At 37.9% G+C, this 14,412-nt stretch overlaps 1 protein-coding gene across 2 annotated transcripts in view; it reads left to right on the top strand.

Annotated features, from left to right (window-relative positions):
- The window catches only part of DDX10 (DEAD-box helicase 10), a 137,544-nt gene that overhangs the window by 64,963 nt on the left and 58,169 nt on the right, over nucleotides 1–14,412 (top strand). For both annotated transcript variants that reach the window (XM_032442171.1, XM_032442172.1), the window contains exons 14-15: nucleotides 10,175–10,288; nucleotides 11,505–11,666. In XM_032442171.1, coding sequence (XP_032298062.1) covers nucleotides 10,175–10,288; nucleotides 11,505–11,666 — 276 coding nt within the window. The remainder of the gene's footprint in view (nucleotides 1–10,174; nucleotides 10,289–11,504; nucleotides 11,667–14,412) is intronic.

Here is a 14,412-nt window from a genome sequence, read left to right as displayed (position 1 = left end):
CCAGAGTAAATCTTTAGCCAAAAAGCTTGCTGAATCATTGTCATTTTAAATGTGGAGGTGGCATAATTGCAGGTTTTTTACATGGTCTGATCTGAAGTTTCACATTAATACTTTTGATTATAATAACATATCCAGCAGTACTCCCAACTATTGCGTAGATAACTGCTGCTCAGTTAATTGCTCACCACTCCATATTTACATCCTGAGTTATGTCAGTAAGAATTGCTGATGACTAAAAGTGCAGTATGCCCTGAAGTCAGAACGTGGTAATGATGAAAACTGTTTTAAGTATTCTAAAACTTCATTTTTTTTTAGTTCATCTTTAAAAGAAAAGTTTCATTCTTAAGCCCATTTTATTACCCTCTACTGTTTTCTGCTCTTTCTTTCCAGATATTCGCAGGAGTTGTGAGAGTTGTCTAATGTCTAATTCCCTTTAAAATTAAATTTATTTCTTAGACAGGCCAAATAATTCAAGAGCGTGCTGACTACCTGCAATGTGAGGTACTTATGATTTGAAAATCTAAAGTACTTATGATTTGAAAATCTTATACCAGAAAACAAACCCACAGTAACTCCTGAAAAGCCAAGCTTTACATTTCTGCAAACAAAAGATGTATTAGTCTCAAATCTCCAGAATGAAAAATGTGAGCCACAGTCTTTGCAGACGAGCAATCCATGAAACTACAAACAAGTGGAAATCGACTGAGTGTTCACGAGAAGTGCTTGTTTCTGCTGCGAGAAGCGTGGCCTTATTTTCCATTTGTATAGTTGAAGTCATGATTTTTTTTAGGGCAAATATCTGCTGCCACTTCAACCATTTCTTTTTCTTTTTTTCTTCCTTTCAAGAAGGATGGGCAGTTCCTTGCCTGGTTTTTACCGTGTGGTTTACTGGATGTTTTTTTTTCCAACTAAAAGTATGATTTTTTTTTTCTTCACATCCATTTTATTTTAAGCAATGAGGGTGGGCCTCATCAGAAGAAAAATTCTACCAAAGTGGTGTAAATAAGTGAGCAGATGGATTCTAAAGTTAATCATCTATTTTGCATAAGCCTATATTAAAGGTAGGTATAAAACATATTAAGAGGACATACTTGTAGACTGGCTCTGTGTATTTCATAATTTTGATTACTGAGCACTCGAGTCTTATCCTAGCTGAAATATTGATCTCTTTGCACTAATGGCCCATAGCTGCCTCATTATTTTTCCCATAGCTGTACTAAATACTGAAACCTACTGATGTTCTAAACAGCAAAGTAGATAAATAAGATAATAAATTATGGCAGTTATCTTCTGGGAACTGCTAAACAGATAGAGAATGTATTATGGTTATGTCCTTGGAAGAAGGTTGCTTGTGCAATGTAGTATGAACTTTTTATCACGCTTCTTGTCGTGTCCTGGCTATTGTCAACTGAATATGCTGAACTGCTTTTTCAATTTAAAAACAAATCAGTCAAATTGCCTTGTATACAAGAAAAGTTTTGTGTTAGACAAAGCATGAGACCATTGCGCATTAGACTGGAAGATTACTCTTTCTCTGTAATGATCTCTCAAACTCTTCTTGTCTACATTAGCCTGCACTTGGATATGCTTTTTTATGGTTTTCCTCAGAGCAGTTGAAAATGATAGATTAAAAAGAATCTTACCCACATTTCTGTAAATGGCTACGGGAATAAAATCTGTTGAACACATGATAAAAAGTTACTGCGTCGTAAAAAGATGTACTGTTCAAGCATGGAAGCACTGCAGAAAGTGCTTATAAAAGCATTTCAGATTTTTTTCCCCCTCCCAGTGTAGGAGTAAGTCATAACATCTGTTCCCTTTTAAAACAAATCAAAACAGTATTTATGCAGCGATACCAAGGCATAACCTCAGTTTCTGCAGATTGAGTAGAAAAAATTGCTTCCTTGAGTTTGCCTCCTGTTATGTATTATCTTAAGTATGAAATGCTGCAAGTGTTATCTCAAAGTAATATACTTTGTGGTTTTAAATTCAATGGTGTGTGCAGAAGGTCAAATTGGCTGTTCTTACAAACAGGCCTGTTTGCAGCGTCTACATCTGAGTACATTATCTCCGTTACATAACTTGAGAAAATACTTTGGAGGAGAGGAATTTAAGTTACTCTTTATCTCAAGCAGTTCCATCTTGGATTATTGCTTTTAAAAGAAAAAAATAACTAGCAGTGTGGAGAACACAGGTGCCTTCCTACTCATCCTTGTTTCTTTTTGAGGATCACAAATTTACAGAAAGAATTTTTCAGCTAAAAGGTTTTGAGAGGATGTTTTTGCTTAAACTCATGCATATGTAAGTGAATGCATACTTAAGATCTGTTTTCCACACTGGCAGTTGATTTGCTATTGTTCTTGATTTTCATTCTTTTCTTAGCTTTACCTTGATGTTGAATCTCTCCATCTACCTTTACATTCTGGAGTTGTGCACTTTCTGAGTAAGCAGTGTCTGGGCTTCTTTTAGTTGTGATCAGTGAATGGTCTCTTGATACAATGTGAAAACATTTAAACATTTGCAAGAGAAATGGGAAACAACTCTTACCAACCTAGAAATCTTGATTTGTTCTTAACGAAATAAATATTGTCTGCCATACTTAATCCTTAATTTCTCTCATACTTAATTTCTCTGAAATGACTTCAGACAGTATTTTTGTTGGTAAGAGACAAATATTTCCCTTGTCTCTCACATAGCCAATTTAGAGATTTTTATGGAGACCTCTAGTAAGAAAGCAGTAGGACTAACATGTTAGCCCATGGAATCGACTCATGTAGGAGTAGATCTGTCAGCAGTAACTTTCTTCGCTAAGTTGTTATAACACATGACGAAGCATAAACCTGTTTTTTATCCTTTTTTTTTTTTTTTTTCCCACCTTCTCAGTTTCAATTGTTTTTTAAAAGTCCCAATCTTTCACTGCAGCAGTTGACTTGAATTGCAGCCTGTAAGTCTGCTTCAGCCAGGCTGGGACGTGGGAGGAGGCTGGGGTTGGGAAGATTGTAGTGCATCCCCACTGTATTACCTGCTCCAGACTGGTTTTCTTATTTTTTCTCACTCTGTTTTTATTTGTATTTTATTTTATATTTTTTTCTGGCGTTCCTAATGGCTCAAGCTCACTTTATCACTTCGGGCAGTGTAGGAATTTGTTTGTGTGCCCAGGAGCTTAGCAAAGACTCAAATAGGATAACTCTTTGGCGGCACTGATGTGCAATAAAGTCCAACTAAGAGAAATCTGTCAAGAGAGGATTTTTTAGAGATATTTCTCAGGAGACCAACACATTTTTTTGAATTGATGAGAAATAAACTTGAAATGGAGAACTCACAGCTTTTGTAGCCATACTCAGAAAAAATGTTTCAGGAATGGGAACGTATTATTTAGTCTGTAGGGCTTAAACTGTTTTAATCCGGCTATTGACTGGGTCTGTCCTGCAGCAGACTTCTCGACAATTGACTGTGTTTCTAGTGGGAAGGTTGGGAACATCTTTGAACAGCTGATGGTCTGGGATGACATACGCACTGTTAATTCCTAGTCCTGTGTCCTGCCATGCCGCCTTCATGTGAGCTGGCTGCGGTGCAGACCTTGGGGTGATGGTGCAGGGAGAGATGGGGGTGACTGGTCAGTGCCATTGATTCGGTTTTCTTCCCTTAGCTGCTTTACAACATTCTTTGCTAGCTCAGCAATATGCTTACATCATCCGATTTGTAGAACTTTGTTCTTAGTTTTCAGTTAGCACGAGAGAGGTCTGCGCTATATCTTTTGGTAAACAGCCGTCAAGGAACACATTTGCTCACTCACATGGTTATTCCTGTAAGATTTATTTTTTTCTTTAAATGTAAAATCCACACATCTGAAGGCAGTACAATTAAACTGAAAGGAAATGGGAAGAGTGTGTAATGTTCTATAAAAAAGAATTAGTGATAATGGAAATGACTGCAACAAGTGGATTATGTTCAATCCTGAGTATCTATGTCCGGTATTTTCCTCTAGGAAGAAAGGTGAGTTCTACAAACTATTTCAATTATCTTCAAAAGGCATTTTACTGCTCACGTATGTTAACCAGAATGTGAGAGGTTTCCCAGACAGCGACAGTGGCAGAGCCTTGAATAACAGCTCAGGCGAATAGATTGTTTTTGAGTGTTAGAATGCAGTTAATTACCTTCTACACATTTTAAGATAATTAGTGTTGTGATGGACAAATTCTGGTTCCTCTGTCAAAACAACTGTCATAATGAATACTAAAATTCTAAAAAGATAACTTGAAAGAATGTTCTTGTTCTCTTCTTTATTCAACCTGAGAAACTGGAGGTGTGCACAGAGTACCATGTGAGCTCACTAATATCTGTCAGCTTTTACTGGAAGTAATTTGCCTGATAGGTGTACATTGGGTCTTTTTCCTGTCTGTAGGGACAGTGGGGTTCACAGACTTCTTAACATCTTTCTTGGCTGTAGAAAAGCAGGAGAATTTCTTGGCTACTCTGTTGGATAGATTTTATCAGAAGGTTAGTGTTTAATGATGCAGCACTTTGTAATGACTTGGGGAAAGACAGAGTGAAAACATTTTGTGTCTTGATTTGGCACTGGAACTAACGGTAGTGTTGATAAGTATTGTTTACCTCTTGCTTATTATCAGCCTGAGATAGTCTTTGTGCTATTAGCCATTGGAATATCTTAGCACCTTTCTTTCAAGTTTATATTTCTACCAACTGTATGTGTTAATTTTATATGTGTTTTATACAGTATGTGTTAATGTGTTTGATCTTGAGCTGCAGGCTTTTGCAATACATTGTTCATTTGGTCTTCATTTGGTTTCATTTCATTCTGGAATTCTCAGTTATTAGATTTTTCTTTTCCTTTTTTCTTTTTCTCAGCAGCTCTTTGATTCAGTGCATTAAATAAAGAAATCTTTCAGTGTTTAATCTAATTATTACAACTTAACAAATATCTTAGTGATTTTATCCGTATTAACTCTTGTAACGACAAACTTGGTACTTTCATTTTTACCTCATTTTGTGTATAAAATGGTTAGATTTTGTAAAATGAAGTGTGGAGACCTTGCAGATCTGTGTCTAAAAGTGTAGGCTTATAACTAGAGTTATATGCACAATTACATAATCCATATAAATAAATCAAAGGAGTCTCCTGAGATATGAGAGCGGTATTGAACTTTTATTAAAACTCCCTATTTGAAGTTTTGACATCAATTGCTGAAATAAATGGATGCACACCACGTGGAACATGCATTCATCCATATAGAAAGCTGAAGATTTCTGCAGAAAATAGTCTTAAATATCGAGTGTTAAAAACATAGCCTGCAGAAATACTCCTTGTACTGTCAGTTGGTAAGAAAAGTAAGATTGATCATTGAAGAACTTTTCAGTAGACCTTCCTATTACACTTGGTTTGAATACGTGTTTAGGGAGAAACACCAAGAGTACATCCCTGTGTTGGTTCTTCTTTCTCCTTTCCTCTGTTATTGTCTATATTGTCTACATACAAGTTGTAATCATCTCATAAATGCCTTTCTTTTTTTCCCCTTTGAAATACACAGAAGAGTAAGTATCTGTCTAAACATAAAAGCCAAGCTTACCATGTATATGTATTGCAGAAAATTGCAGTTCTAACAAGTTGGCAAGTCTTTTGTCCCTTTCTTTTACATTCAGTGTGTTAGACACTGAGATTTTAATCTTAGTTTAGATCTGCAACTTCCACGGTGCAGTGTAATTTGTTTTATTGGAAATAACAGTATGTTTATTAAAATGTATAGTCTAACCTAAGCCTTAAACCCAATTGCATACACTGGATGTGTGCTGTCCACTTTGCAGAAATAAAGACAGATGTTTTCTTTGTCTGAGCCTTAGTAACTTTAATTTGGCAGGACTGTATCTTATTCCATGAAGAATGCCGTCAGAGTCTGAACTGTGCAGCCAGATTGCAGGGGGATTGAAGTGCTCTGCAATAGTGCAGATATGATAATCCTTGCTCCTATTCTGAGCGATTTCATGAAGAAGTACAAAAGCAGTGTGTGAAATGCAGTACCAAATCGATTTGTGTTTCTCAGGGACTGTTGTTGAATTCTGGGTAAAAGTAATGTAATGATGTTGGGGGAGACTTATCAAATATCCAGGTACACAACTTTTCTTCCTAGTGATTTCATGTTATAAGTGTGTGTGTGTTTAGGGGAGAGGGAGCCCACAAAAGAAAACCGGGAAAGCAGTAATGCTTTTTATATCTGACCTAACTGAAGAACTGATTATTTTCTGCTGCTGTTTTACCCTTACACAGTAACGTGGTCCTTTCTTAGCCACCCTCTGCAGCAAATACACTGCTCTTGTTTTCACTGCCTGAATGAGTTGAAATTAAGTAGAAAAAATGAAGATAGAAATAAAATGTTACACTTGATGATTTATAACACCATAAGCCCAAAGGCCGAGACAAGTTTGTCTTAGTTCCATTAAGAGAATGGAAGTGCTTTTACCCTGAGTTATAGAGTACTGCTTACTCCAAGTCTGAACTATGGACTGTATCAGTTCCATTAATAAGGAAAACCATTCCATGTTAGAATGGCAAAATTCACTGTCATTCCTGTTTCTGGTGCACCAGCTTTTCAGCAAAAAGCTGTAATTGAAATATATATAAATACTTGTATCTTGAACTTGTCAGTGTCTTCATTTAGAACACATTTTTTCATAGAGATTCATCTAGGAATGGCAGATCCAATCAACTAGAAGGAAAAAAGTCTGATCCTTTTTATTTTTTCTTTTCCCTTTGCGTAAAGAAAAATATACTTCAAAGAAGAGCTTGCTGCATATTAGTTGTATCGTTCCTGGTTATATATCAAAGTGTTTGAATTTTCTGTGCTTCTAAGAACTGGTGTTGTTCCCCATTATTATCTAATCCAGCAAGCCATCTGTGCAAAAGGAAGGCATAATTTAGGCTTCTGACTAAAAATAATAGAAGCCCCCAAATGCTGCAGCTGAACCTATGTATGAGATCTTGGTAAACTCACGTGACTGACTTCCAATGCTTCTTACGTAGTGTTTTAATTTGTTTTATCTGTTCTGTGGTGTCTTTGTCACATTTTTCCCCCCCTACATTTATGGAAGAAAACCTGAGCCTAGAGGGCCTTATCTGTGTTGATAGCAGGTGGTAGCTGCTTCTAATTGCAAAGGAAGCATATGCCGGCTGCTGTTTCAAATGGTTGCCAACTTGAGTTCAACTGCATCATTTATTACCTAACAGTAATGTAAACACCTATGCCCAGATCATGCACGCTCACTGTGTTTCCATTTGGCTTATCAGATGGTATAGTGCAGCTTTAGAAGGAGATTTACTGAGGCAGATATTGTTGAGCAGGTTTTGATGCACAGTGTTTCAGAGTGAGCAGGTCAGTGTGGGGTCCTGCTCTGCACGTTCAGCTCATCTTAAAATGCTCAGCCACAGTCTGTGCTCTGCTGTTAGGAGCAAAGTCTAGATGTTAGCAGAATCCTTCTATGCACCCATGTCTGCTGGTGTGACAGTGCTTCTGCCGTCACCGCCTGTAACCTCAGCTTTCTGTTTACTGAGCAGTTAAAGAGGAGTCATTGCCCCTGCCAAAACCACGTTCTCTGCAGCACCTGAGGTTAAACAGACAGAGGAGGTCTTTTGGCAGCCTCCAGCTGCTGGCAAGGTGAACTCCTTGTGAAGAATTCAGATGAAACGGTGGAGAAAGAGGTTTAAATGCCAACTTGCTGCTTGTAAATTGTCAGGTATCTTCTATTACAAAAGATGAAAATGGGAGCTGAACAAAGAGAATACCTTGGACAATGCAGAAAACCAGCTGGCACTGAAAGTTACGAAAATCGAAGGCCTACCAATTGCTTGCCTGCTTCTTACAGTGAATGAGTGAATCTGAAGCCTTTGTAATGTGGGATGGATGGTTTTACATAGCTGTTCAAGTGCAGGGTCACAGCAGAGAGCAGCACTGTTGGATTTTGGGTGAGGGGAGCACGTTGGGTGTAGATGATAGGGCTGAGCTGGTGAGGGGAGTGGGCAGAGGCTGTGAGCTGGGGTGATAGAAACAACCCCCACGTGTGTCAGAACTGCTGCCTGGAGAAACCCCTGGCTCAAACACACTCAAGGTACAGTGGTGGCCATTGGCACGAGAGACATGAGGAGAGGGGAGGACTGGATGCTCTGAAAGATGATTCTGGGCATGCATGGAGGGAGGCCCTTAGGTTGCAGAGAGACTGACGGGCTGTAGGGACTCCAGAGCTGTGTGAGAGATGTCCCCAGGGGAGGGCTGAAGCAATCGTCAGGATACCTCATGGTAGCTTTGGGGCCAATCTGCCCAGCTTTTCTGAACCATGTAGGAGATTCAGACCGTGGTGAGACAGGGAGGCTGTGGGAGCAGCCACTGATCTAACCCACCAGGCCTCTGTCTCAGGCTGTGACACTTCTGCTGTACAGCAAATCATGTCATTCATAAAGTTTTGCCTAATTCTGTGATTAAATGCTTTGGTATCTGAGCCAACTGGATCTCTGCACTCTTAGCTGGTGTTAAACTAAGGCTGTCAGGAGAAAGAGCACTAGGAGGCCTAAATACTGGTCCTTTCTGGAACATGTTCAGTTTAGTAAACTAAAGAGTGTGTCCCAGTTTAGAGTACAATCTAATTATCTATAAGGTATGCAGTTTCTTTCTGATGCTCTTTGTGTTATTTAATCATAATCTCTTACCTTTCAGTCGTACATCTGCCACATTCAGCCACCAATCTTATACTGTGCATTCTGAACGCGCAGTTTGTGAATCTAATAAATCTAAAAAAATAAAGAGAAGCAAAAGCACTTGTTGAAAGAAAATGTTTTGTTAGTAAGAAATGCCACTGTACCAGCTATAAAGTAATCCTTCTTGAAGTTCTTGCCCTGGACAATTCCTGTTCTACTAATGAGCTGCTGTGCAGAGATGAGGGTTTTATGTTTTTGTAGATGCTTAAATGGTTTGTGTTTATAGGATAAGCAGCAGGAGTGAAGGAATAGTGTGGCTTTGTGAGCTGTTAAGGATATGTGTCACTCATTAGTAGCACCTGCACAGAGCAGCAAAAGTTGTGTGAAATACTGAGGTTGCACGTCTTGCTGTAGTTACAGTTTTCTATAATAGATATAGTCATTACCTGATAGCATCGCTCAGTAGCTGTCACAAGCCATTTTTGCTGTTAGGAAGACTGATTTCTCTCTTCTGTAGTTCATACTTCAGTGTGTTAGTGGACTGACTGTAATGACTGTGACTTTGAATTAGGTTTTTTGCTTCCTTTTGGTGTAGGGCAGAAAACTGATTAAAATGAAAAAAACAAACAAAACAACAACAAAAACCAGCCAAAGAAGAGCTCGGATCTTTTTGGTTGCTTTACCTGCTGGTTGTTTCTTATCAGAAATTCAGGCTGGTTTTCAAGAACTTCTTGGCAAAAGAGTTATAGGACAGGAATCTTCTGTGTTCTTTGGCTCTGTGGTGTTCTGCTGCTACCAACTAAGAGATGGGTGTTGGAAACTCTTATGAGCAATTTGGGGATGACATTGCTTTAGTAAAATGCTCTGAAATTGAAATAGCTCTCCCACAGTTGCAAGCTACCTTCAAAATCTCAACACTTTTATACTTTCCAATCCCACCTCAGTACAGACTGGGATATACAAAATAGGAAAGTTCCTGCATGACTTCTTTTGCCTTTCATTGATACAGAAGTCACTTGCGTTGGTGTGTTACTTTGATCACTTGGTGACAGGTGAGATAAAAGTGATCTGATCAGTTGTGACTAATGGCTTCAGTCAGTTATACAGCGTTTCTGGTATGATGAGCTTGCAGGCTGACAATATAAGCTGATGAGCTGCGTGTCATCATCCCAGAAAGGTTCATGAGATTTGGATGAGTCTGGTGTCCTGCTTTGAGTAGGATTTAAAACATGCTAAGTTTCTAACAGAATAAATAAGTTCGTCATGAAACAACATGTTCATGGAGAAACAGGATTCTGAGAAGGGCTCTTAGCTGCTGTTCATTAAGGCATCATTCTTGTGCTCGTGCCTCTTAGCAATTACATGTTAATATGTCTAATTGCTTTTAAGAAAGTTAAAAGCATATGTTTTGTGATAACCCTCCCTCTTACTGAAAGAAAACCTCTAAGAAATTGTGTTTATTCTTTTCTACAGAATGAGTCAAACTCCAAGATGAAGAAAAAAACAACTAAAACCCAAGAAGCCAAAAAGATATTAAAGAAGAAATTTAAAGTGAACACAAGAATAGTCTTTACTGAAGATGGAGAGGTAAGATAATTCAGAATAACTCCATATAGGTGGGAACTGAATTTGTAGTTCCTGTAAAAACAGAAATGCTTATAGTCTATATATGTATGCATATTAAAAATTACTTTTCAGAAGTGTGTTGTTCTCATTATTTAAGTTCTGCAAAACTGTTCAGCATCCATTTATATCCAGGTCCTCTGAGGAGCAGAGAGGTGTTGTATAGTCAAGTTGTTTCACATTTATATGTTAAGGTATTTGGAAAAAAACAGTTAGTACATGTAGCTGTCTGTATTTTGTTTTTGCATATTATCTTCAAGGCTAGATGGAATACAGAACTGATTTTTTTCTTCTAGAAATGTAATGCTGTTTTCTTACCGGTAATTGCCAAAGCTACTCTAAATCTTGAGTTAATGTACAAAACTTAGAAGGAGTCTGTGGTTTTCTTTCCAACATTCACTATCTCTAGATTGAAAATATTGTTGGAAAACCTATGGGAGTATCAAATTTCCACCTACTGGTGCTGATGTAAAATTGCATTGAAATTTGCCCGTGATATAGTTGGATATTTTCATAGCCCCTGGAAGTATGTATTGATTTCATCCAGAAAGGAGTGACTGTGGATTGCTAGTCACTGTTGAGTTTTGTTGTGCTGATAACCTCACAAGGAAGTCTACATTCTGCTTAAACTTTTCTAACATTATACTTTACAGCTTCAAATATGTACATAAAAACAAATGTTTTTCCATTTCCAATGCTGAGAAAAACAAAGTGGTTGTTTTTTAAATTGTTTTCAACTGTAGATTAGTTTCAAGTACCTCATTTGTTTTTCTGACCAAATAGAATAATGTGATGGTGAATAAGGTATCTGAGTTTGTATTGTATGAAGTTTGGGGTTTTTTCTTTGCAAATGATTGGATTTCGTGTTGGATGTTAGGAGCAATTTCTTCTCTGGAAGAGCAGTGAGGCAGTGGCACAGGCTGCCCAGGGAGGTGGGGGAGTCACAGTCCCTGGAGGTGTTCAAGGAGTGCAGAGATGCAGCACTGATGGACGTGATTCAGTGGGCAAAGTTGGTGGTGGGTGGACAATTGGACTACATGGTCTTAGAGATCTTTTCCAACCTTAATGATTCTATGACAATCTTTTTATTTAGTCCAGAAAAATAATATATTGGACTACTCAGACTTTATTGCTAAGAAACATTCCTAATTATTTTTTTTTCTTGTCATCTGTAACTCAGTTAGTGCAGCAGTGGCCTCCTGTGCAAAAATCCAGTTTGGTAAAAGCAGATGAAGAAGATGATGCTAGTGGTATCAACTTAGATAAAGTGAGGGAGATACTGCAGGAAGAAGACAAATTTGACAAAGAAGAATACAGGAAGAAAATTAAGGAAAAACACAGGGTAAGTTAATTTCTTCTTAATTTCTTTCTTACTGAAGTGCAGAAGTAGATACTTCGATACAGATTGCTAACTGAGTATGCTTAAATATATTATGGAATACGTACAGGACGGGTTTATGTAAATGTTTATGTAAATCTGGTAAGAGTTTAGTGGGAGTGTTATTTTATGGTTTTAAGGGCTTGTTTGGAGGGAAGGAAGAGTTTGGTTGGTTTAATGCCAGTACAAGTGTACAGGAGGAAGGGGACTTGAAAAAAAAACTCCGCAGTGTTTGAAGACCACCCTGAGCTCAACATTCAGTAATGCATTTCAGACAGATGTAAGACCTAACTTTTTGTGTATTATTATTTAGACCGTTATTTGGTTGGTTTGGGTGGTTTATTTTCATTATTATTTGAACAGTTTTGTGGAATTTTTGGCTTTCATGTGGGAACTTTAGTAACTGCAGTCAGGTATTTAGAACAACTCAGATGCTTAAAAAAACCTCAGGCATTGTAGAGCCTTTAAATTGCACGTCATATTTGTGCAAGCTGGTTCTGGATAATTTGTCATTGAACATAGAGGAGTTTTCTGACCTGGTCATGTAGTTGGTTGTATGGAGGACAACTGGTCTTTGGTGTTCAGTAATCATGCTGTTAGATACTGTGAGAAAGGTTTGCATTTCTCCTGATAATGGATAAACATGAGATTGTGGGACTATATTTTATTATTGACTTACTTTATACTCAAAGCTTCTAATTTCCAAAGCATTAAAACTTGATGTTTTATGTCCCTGCCTTGCAAATGCAAATCCAGTTTGCCTTTATCCACTAATTGTTAGTGATTGATGCTGAATGTTCTGGCCTCAGTTAAGGCTTACATTTGAACAGAACAGTTTAGAGAGGATTAACAGAATCTTCAAGTTACATTTGGGCGCTGAAGTATACCAGCTGAAGTCAAAGCAAACTTCACACATTTAACTTGAAAATCTGCCACTGTAGTCCTGTTGAATTCATGAGATTTATGTTTTTCATTAGTGCAGCTTTACATTTAAGAATAGCTGCAAAGAAGTAATCTATTGTCTACAATAGAGATAAAATTATAGTGAATTTTACAGGAAAACAATGGTACTAGATTCCAAAGATGCAGCTTGAAAAGCAAGGAGAGACTGATATATGACTTCACCGTCAATCTGCCATTTACTGTCAAATTCATACTTTGAGTGATGCTATTTTATGTTTGGTGCTAGACTCTAATGATTAAGTGCTTCATCAACTGGTCCGTTAGTGCGTCTTCGTCTTCATAGCGCCAAGGAGAACAAATAACATTGATCAGATATTCACTTGCATTTAGAAAAGCAATATTTCACCTGTGGAGATACGATGGAGAGAGAGAATGGCTCCTTTTGAAAGCCAGACAAATAAAATGAACAGAATATGCTGCACCATAAATGTAGAAGACTGGAGGTTTTCTGTAATTATGGAAAGGGACAAGTTTCTCAAACCTGCCTTACTACATAAAAGTTTTTCACATTGTACATAGGGGTTATTCTTTAGGAAAAGGAAAAACGAAAAAATGAGAAAAAAAAAAAAGGAAAGAAGGTGCTGTGACAGAAAGAAAAATGTTTTTTAAAGAGATCTTCTGATTGAAGGATTGTGAAACGTGTCTTCAGTTTTAAGAGCGGCATTCAAGCATTGCTTGCACATTCAGAGTTTTTATATTGGCTGAATAGTGAGAGGTAAAAACTGTTCCTTATGGTAGTAGCATTCAGTCTCCTGATTGTCATTTAATTTTTGAAATGGTCTTACAAAATGTTTGGTTTCCTCAGTTTTTACTTTCCCATATTTAAAAGAGATGAAATGGACAAGGGCAGGAAAGCTGATAGTTCAGAATTCCCTTTGTTAGACACTCGTTTGCTTCCCTGCTCTCTCACCACTCTTGTGGTTGAAGATGATCTTCCACCCTCTCTTTAGAAAACGTTTGAGATGCCAATTAATTTTAGACAAAAATAATAGAGGTTCTGTAAGGTAAAGCAGCACAGATGGAACGTATTTTTGTTGCTGTACCTTTTTACTAAGATATGCTTTATGTCGGCGTTTCCCGGCTGCAAGCTGTTGCTGCTTAGGAATTAGTTATAACAGTTGGGAAAATATATCAAGTCCTGTTGGTTTGTCTGATGTAAACAGAGGCAAGCAGAATCTCCCTTTTCTTGGGTCATATTAAGCTTATTGAAGGATCAGAAGAGCCATTCTTCTAGCATGCCATTAAGGGGCTATGTTGTTGTTATATGGGTCCAATATTGTTCAAATTTTTCTGCATAGAAGCTGGATAATTGGTTAAACTGACGCTGTATGGAGAAGCTCCATGGTATAATTTAGAGACTGTAGCTAAATGAGTATGATAGGGTATCTACTTGCAGCCATTGGTTTGTCACTGTTACTTGTTTGGAATTCATAGCATTATCAGTGGGGCAGGTGGTCAGCCCTGGATTATGTAAAGAGTGCTAGGGACCAGACAGGGTTTTTGAAGGATGTTTAAGGCTGGGTTAAGGAAAACCTCATTATTTGAAGTTCAAGCTGTCTGACAGTAAAAAGAATTCCTTTTTCCTACGTGGCCGCTCTCACACTGCCTACCCAGTGGTGTCTTGTGCTGTTAAAGGTAGGTGCACCCTCCAGAGGCACAGTGTGAGATGATGAGTATTCCTAGAGACCCAAATGCAGAAAGGACTTGTGACTCACAAATAACAAAGGAGTGAAGTAGGTGGGGAGGA

The sequence above is a fragment of the Coturnix japonica genome, chromosome 1 (genome assembly GCF_001577835.2).
Source record: "Coturnix japonica isolate 7356 chromosome 1, Coturnix japonica 2.1, whole genome shotgun sequence".
Taxonomy (NCBI): domain Eukaryota; kingdom Metazoa; phylum Chordata; class Aves; order Galliformes; family Phasianidae; genus Coturnix; species Coturnix japonica.
The sequence above is the reverse complement of the archived record's forward strand: the minus strand, read 5'-3'. Positions and strand labels throughout refer to the sequence as shown.